Raw genomic sequence first — 27,731 nt, 5'->3', positions numbered from 1 at the left:
AAGATCAGGAGCACTGTCTTCTGTGCACCCTGTCCCCTCCTCTCAAGTAATCTTGTGTCACTGTTGCTGGCCCTTGCTTGTCAAAGACTGGCTGGTAATCTGTTCTCCTTCATGTCTTTTTCCTCTCACTCACGTTAAAGGAAAAGCAATATTTTCCTCCTTGTGCTCCTCTTCCATAAACTCTGAACTCCCTCTAACTCCAGGGTTGCAAAATCCAAAAGAAAGTTTGCATTAGCTGCCCTCGAGTCAGCTCCTTGCTTCTGCCACATACTTTCTGAAGATAAGTCAGGACACTTTACCTGATAATGGGGATAAACTCTCAACTCTTGATAATACAGAAGAAAACAGATACCAATTGTTAGCTCAGATTTTACTTTCTCTGTGTGTACACACTGCTAAATGTCTTGACCTTGTTGCCTGTTTTATTGCCTCAATGGGTACATGTGCCAAGGTGATAAAACAAACTGTTACTTGATATCCAGGTGGCACTGCCAAATTCGTGGCTTGCTCCATATGTCTCATGCAGGGTGCTATTCTGGAATGACATTTTTGAGACTGAAAGCTGTCTTTCCTCCCACCCTGCCTTGGTGTGTAGGTCCTAGCTTTGAAGGCTCTCCTGTTTTAAGTCTCCTCAGCTGTAAACTGTCAGAGCAGTGAGAGATAGGGATTAAAGTGCTGCTGCTATTTAAATTAGGTGAGTTGGAGTGCTGAGGTTTGAATTAGCTCCCCCTAAGCAAGCACCTGTGTTGTATTTTTTAACCAGGGAGGCAATGAGAAATGGCAAACCTAATACCGATGTCACCATTTTAATGGTGTGTTGCCAAGTGGATATCTCTGATAGCTGGTCAAAGAGCAGTTTCATATTATGTACTTTTACCTATAGCAGAGTTGTGCCCTTTCATTTTGATGGCAAGTGATGAACGTCTAATCTGTTGTACAAAAGAATGTCAGAAATATTTTTGTCCTTGTCCTTTTCAGTTCGAAAGGATTTAAGTGGGCTTGATGACGTGACACTTACGAGCCAGTCGGAATGTGGAGGTGAGATCTAGAAGGTGTTTCCATTACATTTGTGGCCTTTAAATTGTTAGAAAGTCATAATTATGAGTGAATGCTTTTCATGGATAATAATCCCTGCAGAATGAAATGGTGCACGTGTAAAATGTCTTTGTTGCTGTTTATATCCAAATAACCCTGTGAAGTTGCTGTGGTTCAGTTACTGGAGGTCAGCTTGCAGTAAGTGTATGTACTTTCAGCTTATGGCAAATGTAGAATAAAATGTGTTAGCTCAAATTTCAGTGAAAGATATGTAAGCTCGTTCATTTTACCACATGGTAGCAATGAAAGAAAGCTATACATGGTAGATGTAAGTTAGAGTGCTGCATGATCCTGCCCCTCTAGTCTGCTCTGGTGAGACCCCCCCTTGCAGCACTGTGTGCAGTGCTGGTGTCCTCAGCGTAAGAAGGACATGGAGCTGCTGGAGCAAGTCCAGAGGAGGCCACGAGGATGATCAGGGGCTGGAGCAGCTCCCATATGGAGACAGGCTGAGAACATTGGGGCTGTTCAGCCTGGAGAAGAGAAGCTGCGTGGAGACCTCAGAGCAGCTTCCAGTGTCTGAAGGGGGCTACAAGGATGCTGCAGAGGGACTCTGCATCAGGGACTGGAGCGACAGGACAAGAGGCGAGGGGTTCAAACTGAACCAGGGGAAGTTCAGGTTAGAGCTAAGGCAGAAGCTCTTCCCTGTGAGGGTGCTGAGGCGCTGGCACAGGGTGCCCAGAGAAGCTGTGGCTGCCCCATCCCTGGCAGTGTTCAAGGCCAGGTTGGACACAGGGGCTTGGAGCAACCTGCTCTAGTGGAAGGTGTCCCTGCCCGTGGCAGGGGGTTGGAACTGGATGATCTTAAGGTCCTTTCCAACCCAAACCAGTCTGGGATTCTATGTTGCATAAGCTGACAGTAATTGTTGTAATTCAAACTCCAAATTTACTGGTTTTGGAACCTTCATCTTACTGATTTGAAACAGTATGTTGGGATTTCTTTCAACAGTAATTTGGTTGCTGCTGATTGACTTTTCTAATAGCAATTATGCAGAAAGGGTTAATTTTGGTAATTTCCTGGAGCCCACAGTGAACAGGATTTGAAAGTTTAAATTGGGTGTCAGATGTTGGTCTTTTCATTACCAGTATTCAAATGAAGACCAGTTGTTCTGTAGAGTTTGTAGGTGATTTAAAAATCCCTGTTTCTATAGGTACTAAAAAATAACTTTTAAGACTGCTTTACATTCAGGGAACTTGTGTACGTGAAGTCTCAGGAAGTTGCATAAGTGAGAATAAAGCTAAAATCTTTGTCTGGGATAAAGAATTTTGGAAGTTCCTAAGGTATACAAGAAATCTAGAGTAATGGATGTCTTTCTAACTGTGTTTTCAGGCTTCTCCAGTGACAGCGACCTGATCTCTCTAACAGTTGATGTAGATTCTCTTGCTGAGTTAGATGATGGAATGGCATCCAACCAAAGTTCTCCCAGTAGAGCTGTTGGCCTTTCCCTTACTTCTGAACCCCCGGTGCAAAGCACACTGGCACCTGAGCAGGAGTGGAGCAAACCTGAAGGAGAGAGGGAAAGTCATGGTTTGTTTTCTGGAAGCTTAAAACCCAAACCTGGCAAACAAGATTACCTGGAGAAAGCAGGCGAGTTGATAAAGCTGGCCTTGAAGAAGGAGGAGGAAGAAGATTATGAAACTGCCTTCAGCTTTTACAGAAAGGGGGTTGATCTGCTTCTGGAAGGTGTTCAAGGTATGGATCTCCCCGTTACGTTTGCCTTGCCTTTGATTACTTGCATTTGTTTATGGTGTTTCCTTAGTTAGCATCAACTTACTGTGTTGCAAAGAGGTGATGTGAAATGCAGAATGGTTTGTGTGTGGCTTTTATGTGCCTGATAGCTGCTGTGCATACAAGAGAGAGAAGTCTTTCTCTCTAAGACTGAATGATAATTTAGGGTCTCCTCTTCCAAGTGCCAACTATGTCCTCTTTGGAAATTACGGCACAACCTTCGACTTGCAGGTAAGTAGCAAAGTGCTTCACTTTTGCCTCTTTCCTTTTTATTAGCTAGTCATTTATTAATATGTGGCACTTTGCAGCACTGTTGAAACATTATTTAATTTACATGCTTAAGTGAGGATTAATTATCCCCATTTTACGCATGGGGAGAGGCAGACTCAGGTTAACTTCCCAGTCACAACAGGATTAGAACTATTCTTGGCTCACAGCCTCTTAGCTTCTTCCACTAAACTGTTCTCCTTTTGTAGCTGAAGGGTGCATGCAAACTACAAACTTACCTTCCTGCACTGCTAGAGGAGAACAGGATTTTATATTCTTTTTTCCAGAGCTTTTGGTGTGTCAGTGTATCTCTGCCAAAGCTGTTGTTAACGCACCAGATGCAGCTACATGCAAATTTCTGTGGAGTGTCCTTGCACCTTGTCAGACAGGGAACAATTTACCCCCCTCCTTCCATTTCTAGTTCTTGAGAATCTAGAGTGATAACCTCATATATTTGCATTTTGTTCAACAATGGCTTAAAACTATAAAGCACAGGAAAAGATTTGTTCTTTCCTGGAGTGATTTCAGGGTCTGTGTATTGTATTGTCTGTCCCACACAGATCAAATGAGTAAGATTAGAATTGTGCCTTTGTTTGACAGTGTACAGCACAGATGCATTATGCTGCTCCAGATCTGAACTCAAATGCTAATGTACCAAAGCACACACAAGCACAAGCCTTTGCTGCATCTCAGTATGATGCACAGCAGTGGTCCAGACCCTCTGAGCAGTTCTAGGAATGGAAGTTACCTGCTGAGCTGCTGTAATGGGGCCTGGCAAAAAAAAAATGGATAGGTTACTGATGAAAACTAGAGGTGTAGTCCAAGATATGTGCGCAGGCTCTGCTTAAATGGTCTTACATGTTCTGGCAAAAGTAAATCCACTCTTTCTTTTGAAGTCCCAGTGATGTCAGTAGGGTGGCTGCCTTTGCTTCTTGTTGTGGCTTTTCAATAGCATCCTATCTTTCTTTGCCTATGTTGTCAAAATGCTTTTCATTCTTGATGTTGAATGTGCTGGCAAACCTTTCATTGGAGAGCCCAGCTATTTCTTGGCTAATACACTTCTTCATAGACCTGTGTGCCATTCAGGTATGGTCTTCTGAATATCTAGTTTCATCATAAACACATCTTCTTGCCATGATGCAAGGCTGCATGATGCAGGTTTAAACTGACAGTTCAAGTTTCAGCTTCAAAAAGCTTTCTTTATTAAACTTCTAGGGCATGAACGCAAGGAAGGCTGTTGTGCACCAGTTGAGCTGTGTAACTGTGCATGCATACTTGAGTTGTGGCAGTGGTTAAACATGTTGGCTTTGATTCCATGGTAATCCTTTTGGTATTACGTTTACTTGAAGTTGTGAAAGTCTCTTCTTGCATGTGTCGTACAAGATTTGCTCAACTGATGTATGCTAACTTGTTAAACTAGAATGTGTTGAGCTTTTTACTTAATTTGCTAACACTTCCTCGAAGGACTTTTGCTTCTTTGCTGTTGACCAGATGGTCATCCAGCTGCCTCAGACAACTGCTAATCCTTCACTAGTGCCCACTGGTATCCATGCTTTTGAGGCTAGGAAAATATCAAGGAGTCCTAGACAAGTGTGATATTCTGTGCTGTTTCCCTGGTTCCACTCAGATAGTACAGTGGAGGTTACTAATGAATGTGTTAATAAATGGTGGTACCTCTGTGTGTGTGTGTGGAGGTGTTCTGCATGGCTGTAGGGCTGTATAGCCAGCACCTGCGACTTCTGAGCAGTCCCTGACACTGCGTCTGTACAGTACAGGAGAGGAAATAATGGGAATGAGTTGCTTTTTAACTGGCATCTTGTCTTTTCGGAACATAAATGTACACAGGCTAGTTCCTAGCAGCTCTTTTTTTCTCCTTTCTCTGTGTTACCCTGCATGGCTGTGAAGGCGGAAAGCAAATGAATGTTCATCCTCTGCTGGGTACTTCCACTAGATTTGGGTATATCAGCTCATTTTGTGTCCTGTTCTCTTTAGAGCTTCTGGAAGCTGGCAGGGAGGCTGTGATGCCTTCTTTATAATGACAGGGCTGATTCAAATGCCTTCCTAAAATATATGCCTTCTCAGGATCTGTGAGGACAGCAACCCTCTCCCTCCCCCCCAAACCAACAAAACCCCCTGAATAACTATCTGTATTGCACTCTAAAGTCTAGCTACTTTGTGAAGGTGTTATGTCTAGCATTGATATGTGAATATTCAGTGTATGTTGCAATAAATCCCCCCCCTTTAATCCTTTTAGCTATGTAAACACCCCTGGTTATGTATTTCACATGGATAATAACGTGCTCCTTTCAAAGATAAGGATGGTGCAATTGTTACAAAATGCCTCTGGTCTTCTGCCATTGATTATTTGCGGCCTATTTTGTCTAAATAAGCCTTTGTGATATCTGAAAGTGGAACACAGTGTTCATGTATACTTACACATAAAGTGACATTGCCTTTCAGTGTACAGCCCTTGCAGAATTCCAGTCTAGAACAGACTGGAAGTAGCTTTTGCGTGGAAAATGGTAATACATATTTTTGCCACGTGGTGGCACCAAGAAAATAGAAATTGACACCTAAAAATGGGAATTGGGAAATGTAACCAGTGCCCGGGGGGAGAAAAGAAATCTCACCAATCCTCTGTCTTTGAAACTTCTGTCAGAATTACCCCACAACTGCACTGCCTCTGCAAGGTGTTGAGGTGCACCTGAAAGATAAGGGTGTCTCTGTTGTCAGCTGTTCCTTTAGGCTTGGTACAGGTTCTCTTTAAGGCTGCCTCATCAAAATCATGTACAAGCAAGTCTATAAACTTACGATAATAAACTTGTGTGGTTCAGTTTGAAGTAGCTGGCTTCCATAAAGGCAGCTGGAGTGCACTTGAGTCTGTTACACTTCTGATGACCTTGCAGCTCTCTGTGCTGATGGCACTAGTGCTGGATGAGGTGGGTGTTGCCTGTGCAAAGAGATGTCCACCCGGACTTTGTTTTCAGCTGTGTGTGCATGCTCTCAGAAGTGTGGTGGTGTTAATTATACTGTGCAAGGTGCTCATGTATTCTCCTCTGCTAGTCCCTAGCAGAGTTTTAGTACTAAATCTTTAAATGTCCTATTCATGGTCCTGCCAAAAGGCCTAATACACATGTCACTTGGGGAATGAACACCGTCTGTGCTCCGAGAGGCTGGGCATCTGCTCTTTATACATCTTCGGCCTATTTCTGCTCTGTACATGCATTTAATATTAAACACGTTTGTCAGTGAGAAGGAGAACGAATTTGTGGACTGGCAGTAGAGCCCTTGGACTGCCATTGAGTTACCTGTACCTCCCTGTTCCAGTTGTACCACAGCTCCTTCACATGTGGTGGGAGGGAATAGCTGCCATCATTTCCTTTTGTCTGAGTATGTCCTAATCCTGCTGCTCCTCTTGTGTTTTGTGGGCACTGCTGCATGCAGGAGTTCTGAGTTTTTGGAAGGCAGGTCTCCAAGGTTGCATATGATGGTTAAACAGTTCTCCAGGAGCTGGAAGCTTCTGGAATTCAAATTTTCTGCCTTTTTAAGCATCTAAGTACACTAACTGATAGAAACTTTGGCTTACAATTATAGCTGTTCCTTTGTTTTGTTTACATGTCAGAGCACTTTAAGGTCAATGCATTGCTTCAGGCCTAATGATGGAAAAAAAATGCACTGATCAATAGCAGGCCACCAACGCGTAGGGTGGAAGTTGACAGTGTTTTATGTGAAGTAGCGCTTTCGTGACTTCGGTGTAGGGCATAGTTAAGTTAGGAGAAAATAGATGGGGAGGCTGAAAGTATGGAAAGAATTTTTTGTAATAAATGAGGGACTCCTCTTTGCATAAACTGCTCCTCTTCATCCAAGTTCAACTCTTCTCAAGTTACATCTCAAGTTATGGAGCTGGGTGATAAACATGGAATTAACACTATTACTTTTTTCTGGGTTTCAGTGACTTCAGTAACAGACACATGATGAATCATAGAATCCCAGACTGGTTTGGGTTGGAAGACACCTGAAAGCTCATCCAGTTCCAACCCCTTGTCACAGGCAGGGGCACCTCACACTAGAGCAGATTGCTCCAAGCCCCTGTGTCCAACCTGGCCTTGAACACTGTCAGGGATGGGTCAGCCACAGCTTCTCTGGGCACCCTGTGCCAGCGCCTCAGCACCCTCACAGGGAAGAGCTTCTGCCTTAGATCTACCCTGAACTTCCCCTGGTTCAGTTTGAACCCATCACCCCTTGTCCTGTCGCTCCAGTCCCTGATGAAGTGTCCCTTCACAGTATGGTCAGTCTAATTCCTGTAGAAAAGTACATACGTGTTCCATGAGGTTTAGAAAGCAAACGTGTTCATTGCTGGTCTGTTACATATAAAGCTCCATTATCACACATTAACATCTGAAGGGAGATGATCCATTTACTCTGGGAGATCTGGGGTGGTTTTCAGATGTGTAAGCAGCTGTGGCTGCACACAGTGAGTGTTTATTTGTTTTAGGGGGCTGGTTTGGCTGGCAGAATGGACCTTGTTACATGAAATATGTTGTCCCTCTTAAGTCACAGCACCCACAAGCCGTTTCCAGGTATATGTGTTTTGCATTAGGTATCTACAACTTGTAGATAAGCTGCTGGTGTCTTTGAAAGCAGGCTGTGAATGTCAGTTTTGCACATGCTATTTTAATGTTTATCCAGTAAACAGAGCTGGAACAAAAATTACACAAATTACTGGAACCTTGCTAAAATGACTTTGCCTTTTAACCCAGAAATGCATATACAATGAAATACTGGGAATACTTTGGACAACTAGATGATATTTTTGGATATACTGAAAACAAACCAACTTGTGTCTAATTACTGGGATTATGATGGGCTATGATTTGAACTTGTGATGGAGCCAGGGATGCAAACAGGAGCATGCTTGACAGAATGCCAAGAAGACAGTACTTTGTGAAAAGGCGATCAGCCATGGATGTTCCATGAGGGCTTCCAGAGTGAAAAGCACTGTCATGGTTTAAGCACCTTTGCTTGTTTGTGGATTGGCACTTAACTACCACAACTTCTGTTACAACACAGTAGCTATTTTACATTTCTTTCACTTGGTAAGTCCTCAGAGTCGTTTCTCTTTGAGAGCAATAATCTCTTAGGCAGTTCGTGAGGAAACAACAGACCTGTTTTCTAAGAAGATGCATTGGGGTGTGAACTGGTGTCTGCAGGGAAACCCTTAAAGTTGTGTTGGGCCCCACAGGGAAAGGTTAATGACAGGGTGACTGATGGAACTGTAAGTCTCCCCTACCTGATCTCAGACCTGTGTTCCTATGGTGTATCATCACTCGCCTTATTTGCTGTTACAACTTTATACTTCCACTGGGACTGGAACCAGTCAAGACAAAAACTTCCTGCCTTGGTTCCTTGCAAAGGAGCTGAAAGCTTTTCCCTGCTATTGGACTGTGAGGATGCTATAGAACTGTTTGATTGGGCTTTCTAAGCCACCATATAAGTGGTCCCTGATTCCTAGTGCTTCATATAACCTTGAAATCACAGCTGCTGTTTTGGAAGGTCCAGTGTTTGTGAGAGGACTTCTCTGTTGGCAAGCGGCTTGATTAAGAAGGGATGTTGGAATTGATATGATTTGCTTTATAAAGTCATGTAATCCTACTGTGCTGCCAGTGGTACTGGAACCCATGCTATTATGGGCTACGAGCTGTTAATAATTGAAATATGTTGGTTTCTATGCCCATTGCAGACCATACAGACATACAGGTTAGTAATATGTGATCCATCACTGTGCAGTGGATGCTGGATGGGTCACCCTGGCTGATGTCTTTACATATTCAGAAAGCACGCCAAAGGGAGCATGGCACTACACCAGCATTGCTCCTTCTTCATCTTTCTTATCTGGGCCACTCATCATGCTGGGGACCTCAGCCTCAGCTCTAAGATGCCTTTCAGATTTAGAGTTCATTGTGGCAAGGCACTAAAATACAGCATGTGTCTGTAAAGTGTGGTGGAGTTATTTAGCGTGTCAATACAGCCAGATTCAGCTATGTAAAGGCATGCTTAGGGCACAGCTCAAGACTTCTCTGCACCAAGAAGCTGATGAAGGTCTGGGGTTTCATAGCTGCAGCTCTGCTCATAGCCTTACGATACATGTAAAGGGTAATATCAGCAATACCCATAAGCCAACCTGTAGCGCATGATGGCTCTGAATGCATGTGGCTGTTAAAGAATGAATAAATATGTGACCAAGGGGCTTTAAAAGTCAGTTTGTTCTTCTCCCTTCCGGGGCACACAGCTAGCTGCATTGGCTTGGGCTTGCTCTGACCTTTCCAAGACTTCCAAGTCTGTCCGCATAGCAGCTCCTTGCCAGGTTGCTGCTTGTGCCCAGCCTCTTTGACAGACATCTCATCCTGCCTGCACAGCCTTTTATCTCAGCTGTTGTTAGCCAGCATTTAGCTGCAGCTAAGTGCATTAATCTTTTTTTGACTGTTTCTATGTGGGGTTTCTGCCTCCCATCAGAAGACCTAGTAGGGTTGCCACACTTCTTCCAGCATACGGTGTAGACAGAACAGACTGACCTAGGTTACAGTGCCACTTCTGTCCTTAGGTGACAAAACTGAAGTCTGTGGCTGCAGAATTAAATGCTTTGGGCAGTGTAGGTGAATTGAGGCAAACTACTAGCTGGAATAGAAAAATTGCATAGGTATGTTTAAGGGCATGATGCTGTGTGATATTCAGTCCTCTGATTTCCACACTACCACCCCCTGCCTGCAAACAGGTTTTGCATATACATCTTCTCTCTTTTCACATCCTCTTTTTCTCTTTTCCTGTCTTCTTTCTCTCTTCTCCCTTCCATTATCTTAAAATAGCCCCTCCAGCTTCCAAGCTATGTAGAAGGACTAGTATAGGCTTGATAATAACAAGGTCTGCTGCCTGCTCTTCTCTTTTAGAGAATTTAGGGATTGCTTATGGAAAGATACCATTTCCCATAGTGCTATATAAAACCACATATGAATTATATTTAATACATAGATATGAGTAGTATTAGACTGTCAGGATTGATGAATCTCATAATTGTGGTTTTTTTCATGTGTCTTGTCTTTAATTCTTTCTGCTTCAAACTGCACTAACTTGTTCTTACATGAAGGGGTGAGTGTCTGTGCCTGGCTTGCTTCTGCTCTGTAAAAAGCAATGTTTGTGGTTGCTGAGTCTTACTGGACTTGGCCTTTTAATTAGGAAGGAAAAGTGCAGAGAACTTGGGAAATATTTTCCTCTCCTCTGTGTTGGTGGTGGCCCGTGTAACTTCTTCCCTTGCTCTGACTGTCAGGTCTCTCCTCCTGTTGGAGAACCTGCTGCTGCTTTCACGTTTAGTTTCCTCACCTATGCTAGGATACCACTGCTTGTCCTTCTGTCTTGCAGTTCTCATGGTTTTCCCTTATGTAGTTTTATAGTAAAGTGTTCAAGAAAATTTCTCACAGGGTGAGGTCTTTGGTGAAAACACCTTTGCAGTTGAAGACTACATGTTTTAGCAGGTGGATGGGAAGTTAAGCTTTTCCTCCCTGCAATGGTTTGTTGTGGTGTGACCATTCATTTTAGTTTTTTCCAGATAGTTCCACGTGCACGTGAAAATCCACCACCACCCCCCACTTTGTGGGTTTAACATGACTTGCTCTAGAAACAGATGTTCATTGATCAGTGTTGCTGGAAAGTTCTTATTATCTTATCATCTTTAGCCTGGAGAAGAGGAGCTGTGTGGAGACCTCAGAGCAGCTTCCAGTATATGAAGGGGGCTACAAGGATGCTGGAGAGGGACATGGTTTAGTGTGAGGTGTCCCTGCCCATGGCAGAGGGTTGGAACTGGATGATCTCATGGCCCTTTCCAACCCAAACTATTCTGTGAGTCTATCATTCTATGATTGTGAGTGTTCCTGACTCCTTTACTGGTCACTCACATTTCACCCACAGCATTCTTCTGTGTAATCTTAACTCTGGCAAACATGCTGAGATCTTTTCTCCAGAGAAGACTTTACCTAGGCATTTACACCACTGGTGTGTCATCTTGGGTTTTCTAAGGATGCAGAAGTGGTAACTTCCCAGGAAGTGTAGATCTGTAAGTGTGTAGCTCAACCTGCAATGATGTATAAAATAGAGACATAATACTTATGAGCACATGGGAAAATCGGAAGAAGACTTCTTAGGTGTTCACTCACTGTCACTCGTTTGTGCTTCAGCATGAGAGGTTTAACTTATAAGTAGTTTTTCTTCATGGTTGCTAGAGTACAGTACTGTATTTTCTAACAGCAAGAAAGAATGGTTCTGATAAATGTGGTGCATCTTAAAAAGATTTGACTCTCTCAAAATGTAAGAGGAAAAAAGAGGGAAAGAGGGAGGGAGGAAAAAAGATCAAATTGTTTTACCATAGTGGCCTTAACCTTGGTGTTAGTTTTTAATAATTACATATTTTTCAGCTGCAGAATTTGGCTACCACCTCAAAGGAACTCATCATTAATATAATATATAGCATACTGGAGGTGAAGAACTAGCAGGCTTATTTCCCAATCCCAAACTGTCACCTGCTGCTAAAATCTAGAGCATCTTCCCTTGATGCTGAAGTGCCCATTTGCCCCAGCACCTGCCACGTCTCACTTAAGTAAGTGTTTTAAAATCCAAGGTTACCCACTCTCCTGGGAAAGTTGGAGGAGACTTGTTCCAAAATCAGCAGCTCTTCCTGCAATAAATTCAGGGGTTATAAAACTGTGTCCAAAGTGGTCACAAACCTGTGCTGGATGATGAGCCGCATTGTCACTTACGGGGTGCCTGAGCTTTTGTTTGGCTAATATGGACAAAAGGAGTCTGCTTCACATGATGTAAGAAGTGTTTGCCCTAAGAAGAACAGAGGTCCTCTTGAACCAATTAGGCAAAAATAACAGCTGGGCTACCCACTAATAAGGAAGGTGCTGCTAAACCTCTTTTCATTGTGAGAAGAAATAAATCTTTTAAGGCTTACTCCCTTGCATTTTTATAGAGAGCAAGTCTTTGAAAAATCCAGCAATCCAGCTGGGTGATACGTGCAGGAAGACTGTGAAGAAGATAAAGAAACTTTTAAAAATAAAAAATGGTATTATAGCTGTTAGATTTGACAATTATAAATGTTTCATTGAAGATTTCAGTATTTAGAGAAAGTTTGACTGTTTAAATTGTTAAGAACATGGAGTTTGGGGTTAGCACAACAGGCAGTCTCCCACAAGTTCCTTGTAGCCTGTTCTGCAAGAGGACATTCCTTCCTGAAGCACATCTCTTCTAATATCTTCTTTAAATAAAGGCAGCCCACATATATTTTTAGTAAGTCTGAGAGAAAAGCAGGAAGATTTGGAACATGAAGGTTACAGGGGGTTGGGACAGTTAATGCTAACTTTTTAGCCTCATCTTTTCTGTGGTAATATCCACATCCTGGTCAAGAAGCTAGCTACATAAGGAGCGCACTGATGCTGTCCTGCCAGATTGGCTCTTCCCGAGGCTCTAATACCCAGTGGGGAATGACTTGGATGTGGTCAGAAACAAAGGAAGGAATATCTAGAATTCCTGGCTGGGTGCTGTATACTGTGATTTATTGAATGGGGGATATTTTGTATGTTAGTGGCAAATGGAGACTAGGGCTATCTTGGTTACCACCCAGTAAGATACATCTCTTCTGCGTGACTTCATGCTGGATCTGTGGAGGTGAATAGTTAAGGACCAGAGCAAGTCTGAGTTTCACAGCACTTCTGAGATGTGTTGTGTTAGCAGAGCCCCAGGTTAACTGGGGGAGAAGGACAGATTTTAGTCCATGGTCGTTACTGCCCAGATTTTGTTTGTTCGAGCTTATTGGTTATGGCCCCTTTTCAGTAGTTTTTTTGCTATTAATATCTGAGCATTAGTCATTTTCCTATAGGACAGAATTAAAGAAGATTTGATGCCTGAATAAACAGTTAACTGAGCTGAACACTTCAACACTGAGTTAGCTAATCCCTCAAAGATATGTACTCTTCTGAGATGCACTGAGGTGTGAGCAGAAGTCCCTTCTGATGCTTCTCTGTAGTTCTCGTTCAAACCAGTGGATGATGGAAGACAAGTCACAGATGAACTCATTGGTACAATCATTCTGATATTTGTGGCTTTCCTCTATCAAACCCTCAAGATCATTTGAATGTTGCTAGGAGTGTCTGTTTTTTTGTACATCTATTGTAGCTGAGCTGTCCTTAGAAATGAAAATTAAAGAACAAATTTTAGGTTGTTGGCTGCTGTCCTAATGTCCTGGCTACTGTTACTGTGGTCAGCGGGTGGCCTGGTCAGCCTTTCCAAAGCCAATTTTCATTTAAAGATACTTTTATTACTTTGAAATAAGCAAAAGTCTTTGGAAAATGAGGGAGCAGCCTGCTTCTGCTTGTGTAGATGAAGGGTGCTATGTGTGACAAAGTAGCTGTAGAGTTTTTTTATATTCTGTTTGCAGTAATAGTAAACAGAGCATCTAAAATAACCACTTGCACGTTGCAACAAACACATCATCATTTGCTTAAAAAGAGTTATAATTACAGTTGACGAAGCATGGACACCATAAAAAATGCATTAGTTTGGTTTGACACATTAATTACCTGTTTTTGCAGATGTTTTTATATATTGTTGTGTGAACAGTTTACAAAATAATTACAGGAAAGTCATATGGAAAATAAACTAAGTGGGTGGTTTCTCGCCTTAATATTTTCATTCATGTGAAGCTGTGTGAGGCACAGCTGCTTCCTAGCAAATGCAGAGGCAGAGAGACAGGGAATCTTGAGGGGGTTTTATTCTAAGGTCTCTATGATCAGCCTCGCTACACTTTCATATCTTGCTGTAGCAGTGTAGTTTTTAAACGTGTAAAATGACATTGCCGATTTAATCCCAGTGATCAGGAGAGGGGAGAAGCTTTGATCCTGATCAGATGAAACATAAATCTTGTAGTATCTCAGAAAAGAAATGAAAAATCAATATTATTTTAAGCAGGATGATCTTTTATGAGTAGTTGTAAAGATTCATCAAAGGCTTTGACATAGTTTAAACATTTCCTGTTTGCCGCCATTTAAAGAAAAATGCCTTTCAAGTTTAAATTGTAATTAGAGATACCTCTTTAGATTATCGTGGGCTAACCACAGAATAGAAAGAGGAGCTCAATATGCTCACACAATGTTTAAATCAAAAGTTCTTAACTAGGAATAAATGAGTCGATTCTTCTGAGTACACATTTTTGTAACCAAAAACATTATCCCATAGCAAAATGTAATACTGCATTAAAAAAGAAGGCATAAAGTCTCTGTCAGAGCATTAACATCTGTCAAATATAAGGATTTGTTCTAGTGCTGTGTTTCAGTGATTTATTTGAAGCGAAGAGTTCCGTGACCTGAGATTTGGCATAAATGCTAAAGATTATTTTTAGTTTAATGGGTCTTTATTATTACTCATCCCCCTGTGTTTAAGGCTTTTTAAGTAACACTTACGTTTGAAATCATATCCTGTATCGCAGATTTTTGTGAGATATTGGCTGTTTAAATGGGAATTTGCATTGGAATGTAGCTTTTTACATTTTCTTGGTTAAACTAACACAAAGAATAGAAAGCAAAAATCTTACTTCCATAAATCCAGTTCTCCAGCACCCACCTGTTAAAGCATTCAGAGGCTGAACTGTCAATGATCTTACTCACAACTAAGACGCAAGAACTTGCTGATAAATGTTGCTTTGTGAATCCATCCCCTCTTTTATGGCTGAAGATTTTAAGAAGTGAACAGTTTGCAAATGTTAGTTAACAAATTAGGAAGGAAAAGTAGAAGGGAAACTGAAATGAATGTGAAAGTAGGAGGAACAAAGACAGCTCTAAGGGGGCATCCTGGCTTGTTTGCATTAGTCACTGTAAAATTACTGAAGCATTGAAACAAGAGCAATAAACATCCAAACTAAATACACATTACTAACAATTAAGCAGTAAGCTTGACTTTTATGATAGCCTTAGACACTAACCTGGCAGTTTTCTAGCAGTCTGCTTGAAGGAAATGCTGGCTAAATAGTTTATTGTTGCTGTGCAGATGACTTGTTTTCCCTGAGTGCATTCCACTTTGTGTGTCTAACAGAACGTGGGTGACCACCAGCGGATCGGCACAAGAGAGTTTTGTGGTGCTGTAGGATTAAGTGAAGAGATGAAAGCAAGAGTGTTGGTCATGGCTTAAGAAATTACAGCACTTAGGAAATACTGTGTATCTGTTGTCTTCTGATCAAACAAAATCCACATTCAAACAGTGGAGGGTTGCTGAGTTGTTTTCTCCTAGATGGGAATAAAACTGGCAGTCTCATCTAGGGGAGTTTCACCAGTTGAGTCCTACCAAGCGGAGACCACTATTGGAGGTGCTGGACCTGGTACAAAGTCCCCTCTGTCTTTGGAATAAGAGAAATTACTGAGAAATAGCCATAATATTGTATGCTGAAAGTGCGCTGAATTTATGGCTGTCCAGCTTTTTCCCAAACTAAAGGTTTTTGCAGAGCAGGGCACTGTGTCTCTGTCCAAGGAAGTGACACTTTTGTCTCCTGCTGTAAGGTGGATAATAAGATTTACAATCGGTCACTTAGAGGAGAGGGTGGAATAGACTGTGAGTCTCTTCTATTAATTGTTGGTGGAGTCTGTGTGATGATTCTGTGTGTTTAGGTAGTTTGTAGTCACGGTATGAAAGGGAGGGGTAGTCTTTCTTTTATAACAGGGTCAAAATGACTAGTAGTAGACCATGGCAACATAAAGTGAAAAAGAGCGTTTGCCTTCTTCACAGCCTAAGGACTGTCTAAATCGAGAGCACTGATTTCATTTTCACTTGTATGGGGCAGGTGGAAAATAGCAGCTCCTAGAGCCTACAGCAGAGCAGCTCTGCTAATTGTCTGAAGAGACCTGGTACTTAGTTTTTTGTTGTTCTCTGCCATCTAGCAAATGGAACAGCCAGACAACCTGCTCCTTCTCCTTTATTAGGGAGCTGGTGTTAGAGCTAGCCAGATCTGGCTGACTGAAGGATCAGAGCGGTTGCTCCTGCCCTGAGTTGCTAGAGAGATGTGGCTGCAGCTTATCACTTCTTTGGGTCCTACCAGTAGTAAAGCTGAGCACAAATTTATAAGACGAGCTTGCCTGTGCACATATATACTCTGTATGGACATGGCTGACCACATATTGACATAGGCAGAAGCATATTACCTTTGCAGACACCTACATAACCACAGGCTGCACGAACAGCCAACTTCTTTTGAACTACTGCTGGTCGAGGGAAGACCCTCTGTTCAGGTCTCTCTGGTAGCTGTCCCAAAGGTCCATGGTCCAGCCCTCAGACATTTTTCTCTGACTTTCCTGCTTATCCAGCTTGAATTTTGTTGGTGTATCTTGTGCGCAGAGAATAATGAGCACACTAATGCAGAAAATAGTGAGGAACAGAGTTTCGTAAGAAGGTAAGACAGATGGTGGTGGTCAGGTATGGGGCTCAGTCAGACAAGCTATCAGCAGCCTGCTTATACGCAATCTACCCATGAAATTCTCACCTCTGCTTTCTCATGCTTGTGCTCCACCTCATCCCTCTCCTTTTCCTCGCCTTTAATCCTGCTCTTAAACATTTTACAAAGCCTTACGCATTGCCACAATCCCCCCACCCCCCAAAACCTTCCACAATAACTTTTACATACAAGCATTTACACAGTAAGGTCTCCCTCAGACATCCCATAATAAGTTTGCTTTTTTTTTATGGGACTTATTCTTGATAACCTACAATAATCCTGGTTTTTTCCTTATCAGTTATCAAGTTTCTGGTTCAACTTCTTCAAGGTTACGCTCGGAGGTTCCTTTCATGGCCCACTGATCAGTATCTTATGAGTTCTAGTCTTTGTTATTGTCTCTTATCTGCACTTGGTTAGGGTTCGCGTATTTGTGTGCTTAATTTATTACCTCTCCTGTTCCTTGCCTTGTCTTTCATGTCGAGTATCTGTTAAGCAGATATCCTTGCAGTTCCTTGTCCTGTTTGAGCATCGGTTTGTGAGAGGTGGTGGCTTGCACCCATTGGTGCAGAAGCCCATCACAGCCAAGGCTGTGTTCTGAAGTCTTGGATGGCCTCAGTTAGGGCTGGAAGAGACTGTCAGGGCCACATGAAGTCTCTGCTATTGTTCAGACTTCTTCTGGGACAGTTGTCTCCAACGATTTTTCAGCATCGTAATGTCGACTCTCTGTTACAACATTTGTGACTCAGTGTCTTACCTGTGCTTGGCGGTTCACTGTTCCATTGTTGTCATCACAAATTGAGTCTATTATAACAATATACTGCTCATGATATTGATGCCTAAACATAAACTCTAAGTTTTAGAGTGAAGATGGAATTTGTGCACGGTCATGGGTTTCTCGCTTCTTGCAAGAAGCTGGGTAGGGTGGACCTAACACAGTAGTGGTTCAGCCATCTGGGAAGTGAAGTAGTTGGTGCAAGTGCTTCTTCCTGTGTTGCCCCAAGCCAACAGGCAAGGAGCAGCTAGTGTTGGAAAGCTGTGAGCAAGACTTCTTGGTGTCTCTCATGTTGTCCTCTGCCTATTAACAGCATTTCTGGCTTTCCTTTATATTTAGGAAAGCCTATATTGGAAACAGGAGGAAAAAACCCAGTTTCTTTATGGTTTTCTTGCAAATGTCTTATGTCTTCTTTAACTGAGATTTTTTTGGAGTATAATGTTTGGATCAGGGGTTTCACTTCTTATGTTACCATAGAAACATATACACAGAAAACTAAGGTAAGACTCTTTGTTTACCTTGAGTCTGTAGCAAGGTTTAAATTGTTATTTTTGTAGAATTCTGATATCACAGTATTTGCTTTTTATAAGAAAACCTATCTGTAGGTTTGATTAGGTATAACCCAAAACAAATGAAAAAGGTAGAATCAAAGCAGTTGTGTGCTTTGATTACTTAGTGCCTCTCTCTTTTCCCCCATTGAGGTGAATCAAGTCCAACTCGTCGTGAAGCAGTGAAAAGGAAGACTGCAGAATACCTTATGCGTGCTGAAAAGATTTCCAGCTTCTACCATAAGTCCTCAGAAGAGTCATCTGTTTCTGTGGTAGGCTTCAGTTTCTTTTTTTTTCTGACCAGAATTTGGTGTAATTAAATTGTCCTGTCATTTAGCAAAACAAATATGAGCTTAAGGTTCAAAAACTGTCTAGGGTTTCTCTTTCAGGGAACCTGAGGGGTATTTCGATGTTACTCTGTTAAGTTGCCATTCTTCTCTGATTCTTCTTGTTTGTATTTCATAACATTGAGTGCTTCATTTAATACAGGCCTGATTTTTTGCATGCTTTCCTCTGCTCACAGCTGATAATGTAAACACTTTTAATCACGCTACAGAATTCAAAGGTAAAGCAAAAATCTACACTAGAACATAATACTGCTTTTGACTTTTCCTTGGGAATATTGCTGGGTTCTGTAGGAAGCAAGAAGGCTGTTGGCCTCTTTAGTCTAGGATGTAACAGTGTATATCAGAAGTGAGTCAAGCACGTGGCAAGGGGAAATGAGATTAATTTCCCTCAAAATAAGTACTTAATTGACCAAAGGTTCTTCCAGATCCCTTCAAATCTCTCTCTTGGATATCCCGAAGTGATCAACTGCTTCTTGCTTTTTGAGGAGTTTCTGTAGTAATTCCTACCTTCTGAAGCAGAAACACCCTTATCTGTACTTGCACAAAAGACAAACAAAGCTTGTTCCAAGATACCCTCAATAAATTTCTACTTTGCCCTTCCCCAAACAGTTCCTTTGGGACTTATCTGTTCTTACTTTAGACTTTTACTGCAGTAATGCTAAACTGTGGATGCTTCTCAGTGACCGCCCTATTGTAGTAAATATAAAAGTCACCAACTCCCTGTCTCTCTACATTTGTATCAAGTGAGGACAAAAGGGGCATAAGATTATTGCTTCTTATTTTGCACAGATCTAAAAATGCTTTAAGGAGACCACTGCTGCAAAAATGGGAAGCCTTCTAAAATCCAGCTCCCTAATAAGTAAATGAAAAAAGCAAAGCCAGTGATTTTGAAGGGTAGCTGTTTTATGTTGCGAGCCCACAAGTACAGTTTTGAGGATGTTCCAAATGGGATATATTTTGTGACATTTGGAGTCTTGCTGCTGCTATGAAGTGTACTTTGAACAATTTAGTGTTTTGGACTGATACGAACTCCTACTAGGTAGTCTTTCTTTGGGTCAACCACCCCTGAAAATGGGGAAGAATCTGTATTGAATGGAAACCTCAGTGTGTTTGGAAACTGCAGAACAAGATAAAAAAAAGTGAACAACCTATTTTTACCTTTTTATAAGTTTAAAAATGAATTGTGGTTGGGAAGGAGGAAGAAATAGGTTGTATTTTTGTATGTGAACTTGAGAGGTAAAGTATTTCCTCTTTTATGCTGGACTGAATAAGGCACATGCCTTCTTTGCAGACCCAAAAGAAAGCAGGATTAATCTGGATAAGACAAGGAAAAAAAAAAGGTGATGAAAATACAGACCCATTCTCCTTCTGTGTTAAACCTCAAAACTGACAAGTTGGGGCAAATCTCACTTTGCACAAGCAAAATGGTGCACCTGGCTTATTCTTCTTTTCACAAAACTCCAGCATGTTTCCACATTTGGCTTTGTTTTACTAAGTCTGTTTGTGTATTTTAATATCCTTTATTTGCTCTTCATAATGTGTAAATTTGACGTTTATCTTAGAGCTTTGGAATTTGCTGGCATCAAAGGCAGATGGTGCTTCTGGGTCATGATAGTTGTGGTGAGAAACAGCATGTCTCTGAGTTGATAGCTGAAAGTGCATTGGGAAAAGGACTTGCCTCCAAAGTTGTTGCAGGGGTAGTGGCAGGAACCGCTAAGGATTGGCATGCCCTGTGCTTTGGTTTAGTATCTTGAGGAAAGTGGGGAGTGGGACTCTTCCTGCATGCTGGTTGCTGGGCAGACCTGAATTCTTGCATCTTAGTGCTTATTCTTTTTACTGCCCCAGTAGTTTATATTGGAGTTTGAATGAATTATTCCACCCCATGCAGGCAGTGATAAGGGCGCTGAAATGACCTGCAGCCATATGTAGTGTGATTCTTGGGAGATACTGGTGGAAATAGGCAGATACTTTATGTCCTTCTAAAGCAATCAAGTCTATAGTGTACAGGTGTGTATACCTTTTGCACTGTCACTTCACACCAGCTTGATGTTTCTCTAGCTGCCATTTACATGCCATTGGTCAAGCTGGGGCAAGGCCGGTCTGTTGCCTCCTCCTACTGCTATGAGTCATGCTGACTGATACCATCTCTTCAAATGCTGATGCTTGGACAGGATATGCATGCCAATGTTTAAATAACACTGTGTAATACCTTCTTTGCCCACATGGATCTGTAAAGTGGTCTCTCATCAATGTTTCTGGAGACATACTGAAGTCTTTTGAGAAGAACCACTGCATGCACAGGAGGCCTTTCCTAGAAGTGTGGCCAAGTGCTGCTACACTGGGTAGCCCAGCACAGTTTGAACCATATAACTGAAATTGGTTTGCAAGAAAATGAAGGACAAATACTGTTCTTTAGCAGTACCTGTGCCTATATTACATTGGCAGAGTGTTGTTTTGTTATGGGAAGCATGATTCAGTGCAGGGAACATCATGGGCAGTGGGGGTGCTGAGACTTTGCACCTTGGAGGAAGAGATCTGACTTGTAAGTAAGCATAGGAATTTAAGGCAAAGCATTCTTGTTCATGACCTGATGTTACAAGACACAAATGCTTCGTCACCCATGTCTGGTGTAGATAGCTTTGTGTTCCCTATTGTGCCCTTACAAGGAGCAATCACAGTGATCAGCATCAAAACTAGGCTCACCTCTCCTTCTTAGACATGACATTTTACTTCTTCCTCATCCACCAGGCCTGAGAAATGTCCAGCAAGGGAAGAGGTAAGCTCAGAAGTGCAGGTTCAATTATCATCCTGCATCCTTCAGCCTCTCACATATCCCAAAGTCTTGGGCTACCAGTTGGGTACTGAGCCATGTGCAGCAGTCTCAAAAGACTATGCCTCCTGAATGGACCCCCAAGCCACACATTTGCCATCTGAACACTGCATGGAGGCAAAGCATGGTGGATTTTCTCTAGGGGCCTGGGGCAGAAGGAAGCAAGCCATTCCCCCACAGCTTGAAATGCCAGGCCCTTTGCTTTGGAAAACAGATTTCCCTAGAGGCAAAGGCCTGGCATTTCAGAGCTGAGAAGCAAAAATTATCTTTGATGCCATGGAAACCAAACAAAGAACAATAGTAGTTTGTTACTTGCCTTGCCTCAATAAAAGCCAACAGTGTAGCCCTCAAGGATAGCATCCTTAGCAACCACCCTGCTGCTGGCAAGTCTGAGTGCCGAAGAAAGGAGCACAAGAGGAGTTGTTTGGAGAGCCCTTGGCACTGTTGAAAAATGGTTATGGGCAGAGGGCTTACAGGTGGATAGAAGATTTAAGGCTGAAAAGAAGCACAGGGAGTTAACGCAACTATGACTGACCATGAACTGGGAACTCACTTGACAGGGTCTTGTAAGCATTGAGAAAAGCCTTGCTGTGACCCATAGGAGATGTGGAGACCACTTCTGGAGGTTGTAAACAGGCGTGTAGTCCTTCTGGAAAAACAAGCTGCAGCAAGTGCTGTCCTCCTCTTCCTCCTTTGGCACAGCACGGCAGCTTCAAGGGCCTTCTCGACGACAAGCACTCGAGCATGCTGTGTGACAGCAGTAGCAGGCCATTTTGCAGACACTGAAGGTGTATTTTCTCCTCTGCCCCTTTAGTAGCAGCTCTGGGGAGCTACCTCTAAGCCTGAGTGCGAGCTACAGCACAGCCTTTGCATCACACTGAACTGAGAGTTGGAAAGCTGCAGTCTTACATAGCTGTCAGCTGCAAGGCCCAGCACAGCTACATGTACAGACTTTGGGTCTGTTTTGGCTTTGGTATTTTTATAATGCATGATTTTTTCACTTTTTGAAATTATTTATAATTCTACTTATGCCAAATTTTTTATATTCAGAATTGTTTCTTTGTGCACCATTATAAAGGCTGTTGTCTTTTAAAATGTCAATTATTTTTGATTTTGAAAGCAATTTAGTAACAAGAGGTACATGCAAGCCTGATGCTCAGCCAGGAAAAGCAGTCTTCGTTCTTCATGATTTTCATAAGGTATCCTACTAAAATTCTCATTAAATGTGGATGAAGATGACATGAAGTATAAAGGAAATGCACTGCTCTAGTTTTGTGAGATGTAAATTTAACATAAGAAATTCAGTCTCAAGGCTTCCAAGATCACATCCAAGGTGTGACCCAGCTTCAGGCAAGATTCAGTCCCCAGCAGGTGATCACCTTCTGAAGCACACCCTAGCTCTTTCTGGTTCAGATGCATGTGGAGATCCACCTGGTTTTCTCCTGGTGCAGCGTGAGGAAGGGGCCAGGATGTTCTGCCAGACCAGGAGAGCTGGAAGCTCTTTCACACCCATGGTGGGGGGGCCTCGCACTCAGGCCAGCGGTATCTGCTTCAGAACAAGGTGTCTCTTTGCTGCAGCTGAGGGCCTGGCTGTGCGACAGTTACTGAAGTCATCAGACACAGGTCTCTGGTGAGGACCCACATTTTGGTGTGTAGCTCCATGCTGGTGTTTGTGAAAGTGCTCTTTTTGTACCCTGAAGTTCTGTGGTAACTGCTGTCCAAGGTGGCAACATCAGCAGAACCGTCATTTCCCATCAAATGGTGTTTGTGTCACTGAGCTAGGGATAGTGCTCTTGCCTTAAATGAGGTTAACATAAGAGGCTTTTCCTCTTGCTTGGCTCATGGTGTACTTCTCTTTCTCCCCCTTCTCTTAAAACTGCTGGCAGTGACGCCAAAGCAGAGACAGGAGCTATTGCCATGTTTCATTGTGTAGCTTGCAAAACTGGAGCCTTCCAAAGGCAAGTGGAGGCCACAACCTGCTGAGCCTTTGCAGAGGCCAGTATCACAATCGGCGTCATCACTTTCTGCTTGCAATTAGCACACACTAGCCAAAAGGTGGTGGTGGGAAAGGAACTGGTGATGCCAATCCCAAGTCAGATAACTCCAGCTGTTCTGCTCAGAAGGTAGTCTGGAAATGGTTTCAAAACATGGAGGGTCTAGCCTCAGGAGAGAAGATGCTGGGGTACCTGAGCAGCATGCTGAGCATTTGGACAAGCTGCTGATGGCCGCCTGCCAGCAGAGGTAGCTTGCCACTTTCTTTAGAATATAAATGCCTTATTTTTAAAGGCAAAGGAAGCTTTTGACTTTTTGTTACTCTTCCTGGATTATTTTATTCTGTTCCTCTATTTTTGATGAGAGAGCTAGTTTTTCTTTATTACTGATGGCTGGATGCTGAGCTTGGATTTTCACTCTATTCAGAGGAGCAGGAGGCTTCATAGTGCTTAACTGCTGTAGTTCTGGGAATTGGGTATTTAGAGTTTGCTTGCTTCACGGCAGAATGTGATGCCTCCCCAGCATTGGGCTCTACTATTAGGCTTTGCAACACTGAAACCAAAATATTGTAAAGAGCAAAAAATAACCTTAAACAGATAAAAATGGAGAAGCCAGTGAGAGCTGTGGATGTGACTGTAAAGCGTTTTAAGGTAAGAAGTGACTGTATAGTGCGGATATAAAAGCAGTGTGTGTACACAGTATTGCTGACTGTGCCACCATTGGTGATATTTTAGAGAGGGACCCAAAACTACATACTGGGTTTTCTGGGGGGCTCTTCAGACGTGATGGGTGAAGAAATGTGATTCTGTAGCATTATTAGACAGCTGTTGACTTCTGTAGACATGTGGGAACTTCATTCATGGTTGAAATGTTATGCATAAGAGAAAACTTTAAAATCTTGATTGTTGAGGAATGGTTCTAAAAGGTAATAATGTGCAGATAGAAGTGGAGATACCGTATAGTAGTCAGGAGGATTTGGAAATGTCTCTTTCATTAAGCATGTTCCTTGGAATGCTTTTGAAATCTTGTCATGAATATACTCTGTGTTAGCACAAGTTCTTGTTTCAAAGCAAGTATCTCATTATTGCAGAAAAATTGCACACAGTCAAAATGCAACCCGAAAAAAGAACTCCCTCGACCTTCCAGCAGCTTGCTGGAATGTGGAACCTAAATTAGGTTTGGAGGAAAAAGTTCATTTAGAGGTTTTTAATTTCTTCTTCATGCTAAAACCTTTAGATATGTAGAATCTGGGTGGTTTTATCATAACTGCTCTTGGTACTCTTGCTTGTACCAGCAGTGTTTATGTGACAAAATAGACAAATAAATGAAGATAAATAATAATCTCTTTTAAACATCAAGCCCAGCAGGTGAACACAGAAGCACTGTGACTGGCAACATGAAGCAGAACCAGTTTTGGGGTGGGATTTGAAGAGGTACTCTGGCCTTTGAGGATAGCACAGTAAGGATGCTAGAGGGGAAACCCTTGTGGAGAAGCAAAGGGAATTCTCCTAGTTCAGAATCTTCAGTCTTTCTGGGAGTTTCCAATCATAAGGAAAAATTTCTTGATCTTCTCTGATAATTTCATCCACAGCAGAATTGCTTACCAGCAGTTTTTCTTTGTGACATATTTGTTAAATACTACTTCAGGATGCTGACAAATCAGATAAACAGCTTTTACTTCTTAGAAGCCTTTCACCTTCCTTTACCTTTGTGCAACAGCAGTGTACTGGGAAGGCCAGGTTATGTTTAAAAGCAGTTTGGCATTCAGCAACTCTGCAAATGAATTTACTTGATTTCTGAGGAGATCTGGGTCTGTGGTTCTGGTAGAAGCTGCACGTTGAATGTTTTGAGGAAGATCTAATGAATTCTCTTGAAAGTGTTTGTTAATGTGCCAGAGGTATATGGGATGCTTAAGAGGCTGATCTTTGTCCCAGAAGACTTCCAGATGCAATGTTGTTCCCCCCCTCTGACATGCAAGCTTTGAGTCTGCCTTGAGTAGCTACAAAACAGAGCACAGACAAGAATCTATGCATATGAACTGCTTGAATAGTTAGCTCCTGCCAATTCTCTTGCTATGGTGTTAATTTCTAGATGAATGATACATAGCTAGATCCTTTTTCTAAGGCAGTTTGAGGAATTATTTCTGTTGTGCACCTTGTTATTAAAAGGGTTTCATAAAGCTCACCAGAGAGCATGAGACCCCTGTTTATAGTGCTGTATTTTATGTTCTTCAGGCTTAAAAAGCCTCTAATTGGCTTTCTCATCAGTGATCTCTGAATTATTTTGTGTCCAGAATACCTGTAAGGCTTTGATTGATTATTGTGATGGGTAAGAACTGAGTAATCAATTGTCCGGTTCCATTAAGCGTAGAAAATACAAAAATTCATTATATTTTCTTTTTAAAATTTTGGTTTTCAGTGTTATCTCAATTTTTATTTACTTGCAAGTTGTTGTGGTTTTTTTTTTTTCCTTCCCTTCCACTAAGGACAAACAGAAAACTTCTCCTTTCATCTTCACTCTCTCTGATTTATGATAAATATAGTTTCCTTCGGCCTGGCATTTGCTTCAGCAGGCAGTCTTCCTTCAAGTACCACCCTGATTGATGTATCATCTTTTGATATCTTCCATTAGCCTCCAGGATCACTAAGTTCAAGGCCCTCTTGGAACCTAAGGAGCCCTGCCGAGGAACTGAAGGCCTTCAGAGTCCTTGGGGTGATTGACAAGGTAATTCTTCAGTGTCTCTTCAAGAATTCAGTCATAAATCGACTGCATGCTGACATTTTGTCTTTGAAGCTGTGGATCTTAAGGATATGAAACAAAAGGGGAAAATGACTCAAATGCATCTGCACTTTAAAATAACAAAAGTAGAAGAAAAAAGGCTTTTATCTAAGCAATTCATGTAAGGTCATGCAAAATGTATTTGAGCTAAAGGATAAGGTGCATGTTTGGTGGCATTCAGGAGGATGAGGCCTGTTTTTCAAAAGTGAAGTCATGGTTACAGTACTGGGGTAAGGACGACTTGATGTGTTTTCAGTTGAATAATCTGCTGAATATGTGAAACATGGAAGGGTAGAAATTCCTACTTTTGAACTGTTACTTGAAATGGGGGCTTGGGGGACACATAGCTCTTCTCCTTCCCTGAGAATTTGGAGTTTAAATCCCCCGCCAAGACAGACATTCAGCAATGAAGCCAAGTTTATTTTTGACTCATGCAATTAATGGCTCCCCAACTCCCAGGGTAATACCCCTCTTTAAACAGGAAAGGACCATATGGATTTTTTTGCAAGCCTAATGAAGAGACCAGAAGAATTGCTGCATTGTTTTGATAATGCTGATTAGTTATCACCCTACCAAATACTTCTAAGATAATGTATTATTCAGCCATGTGGCAGTGGCTAATGCAGACTGTAAGGGCTCAGTTCCTTTTTGCCATGCCAATTCCCTGGTGCCTTTTGATGGTTCCTTATATAGTCTCTGGTTTGTGTGATGTACTGATGCATGGTCAATTGATGCATTTGTATCATACATCAGAAAACATGTAGCTGATCTCTTAAGGTCTGTGTTGCTCAGTTTCTTTTTCTTGTTGGGCTGATGCTAGCTGTGGGAACTGATTTTTTGCTTTTCTTTGCCTGTTTTGTTGTAACTATGTGCATAAGTTGGTAACTTCTCCTCAGAGGGCTCTATACATTAGGTATTATAGTTGTTTTTATAGTACACAAGGTTTTTCCAGCTCTGACTTTATATGCATTATATCTTCTTTCCTCAGTTGTAAGTACAGAATTTAGCCTCTGTTCCACTTAGTATATGTATCAGGGAGACAGGTTGGAAAGAGCACCTATCTGTTGAATTAGGCACTAGCTAAATTAGTAGCCACTGAACAGATGCAGGCCTTTGTGAATTAGCATGGCAGTGTGAAGCTGCAGAAGTGTTGGAAATGAACCAAAAAAGACCTTTTCGATATCTTCATTTTTGTATAAGAATAATAAACGGCAACTGGAAAAGGTGCTTGATAAGAATGAAGCTTTTGGAGTCCTTGGTGGGATCAGATCTCCTAGATCTCTCTGAGCACACAGCTTCTGTAAGTGTTGCAGGTGTGAGCTGAACATGTCCAGATCTTTGAGGCAGAGTTGGGAAGAATCAGGGCTCTGGTGATAACAGAAATAAAAGATCTTAGTGTTGGAGATGTGTGTGAGGAATAACAGGCTCATGTATACAGCTGGTATGTTTATGTGTAAACAATATCATAAGGGGCAGAGTTAATGTTTAATTATTGTATGAAAAAGGGAGCAATATTCTTTCGGGTGTCTGTACTCTGCATCCGTGCTTCCAGATTCTCCTTATTACGAACTTCATCTTATTCTGAGTATGCTGCTTTTTTTTTCATCTATTTTTAAGTGTTCGTAAAGTTGTGAGGTGAATGGAAAACTGCTCTAAGACCAGATGTTCAGAGCATCTTTTACTTGGGTTTATAATGCATACACAAAATGCATGTGAATATGAAGCAGAAGTGTGCACGTGTATCTGTGTGCTGGAGACGATGCCCCTGCCTTTAGTTTAAAGCACCATCTCACCTCCTTCCTCACCGTCGCTGTTCTTTGCCTCCTTCTCTGCTTACATATGCCCTGAAGCTCAC

The 27,731-nt window shown here is 42.0% G+C and overlaps 1 protein-coding gene across 6 annotated transcripts in view; it reads left to right on the top strand.

Annotated features, from left to right (window-relative positions):
• Window positions 1-27,731, top strand: part of RPS6KC1 (ribosomal protein S6 kinase, 52kDa, polypeptide 1) — an 85,044-nt gene that overhangs the window by 18,919 nt on the left and 38,394 nt on the right. For 2 of the 6 annotated variants that reach the window (XM_010017549.1, XM_010017547.1), the window contains exons 5-8: window positions 979-1,038; window positions 2,422-2,784; window positions 18,083-18,201; window positions 25,730-25,822. In XM_010017549.1, coding sequence (XP_010015851.1) covers window positions 2,493-2,784; window positions 18,083-18,201; window positions 25,730-25,822 — 504 coding nt within the window. In that variant the 5' untranslated portion in view covers window positions 979-1,038; window positions 2,422-2,492. Of the gene's footprint in view, window positions 1-978; window positions 1,039-2,421; window positions 2,785-18,082; window positions 18,202-25,729; window positions 25,823-27,731 lie in introns of those variants that run through there. The other 4 variants (XM_010017550.1, XM_010017551.1, XM_010017552.1 and 1 more) reach the window with 4 other exon arrangements.

The sequence above is a fragment of the Nestor notabilis genome, unplaced genomic scaffold (genome assembly GCF_000696875.1).
Source record: "Nestor notabilis isolate BGI_N333 unplaced genomic scaffold, ASM69687v1 scaffold1337, whole genome shotgun sequence".
Classification (NCBI taxonomy): domain Eukaryota; kingdom Metazoa; phylum Chordata; class Aves; order Psittaciformes; family Psittacidae; genus Nestor; species Nestor notabilis.
The sequence above is the reverse complement of the archived record's forward strand: the minus strand, read 5'-3'. Positions and strand labels throughout refer to the sequence as shown.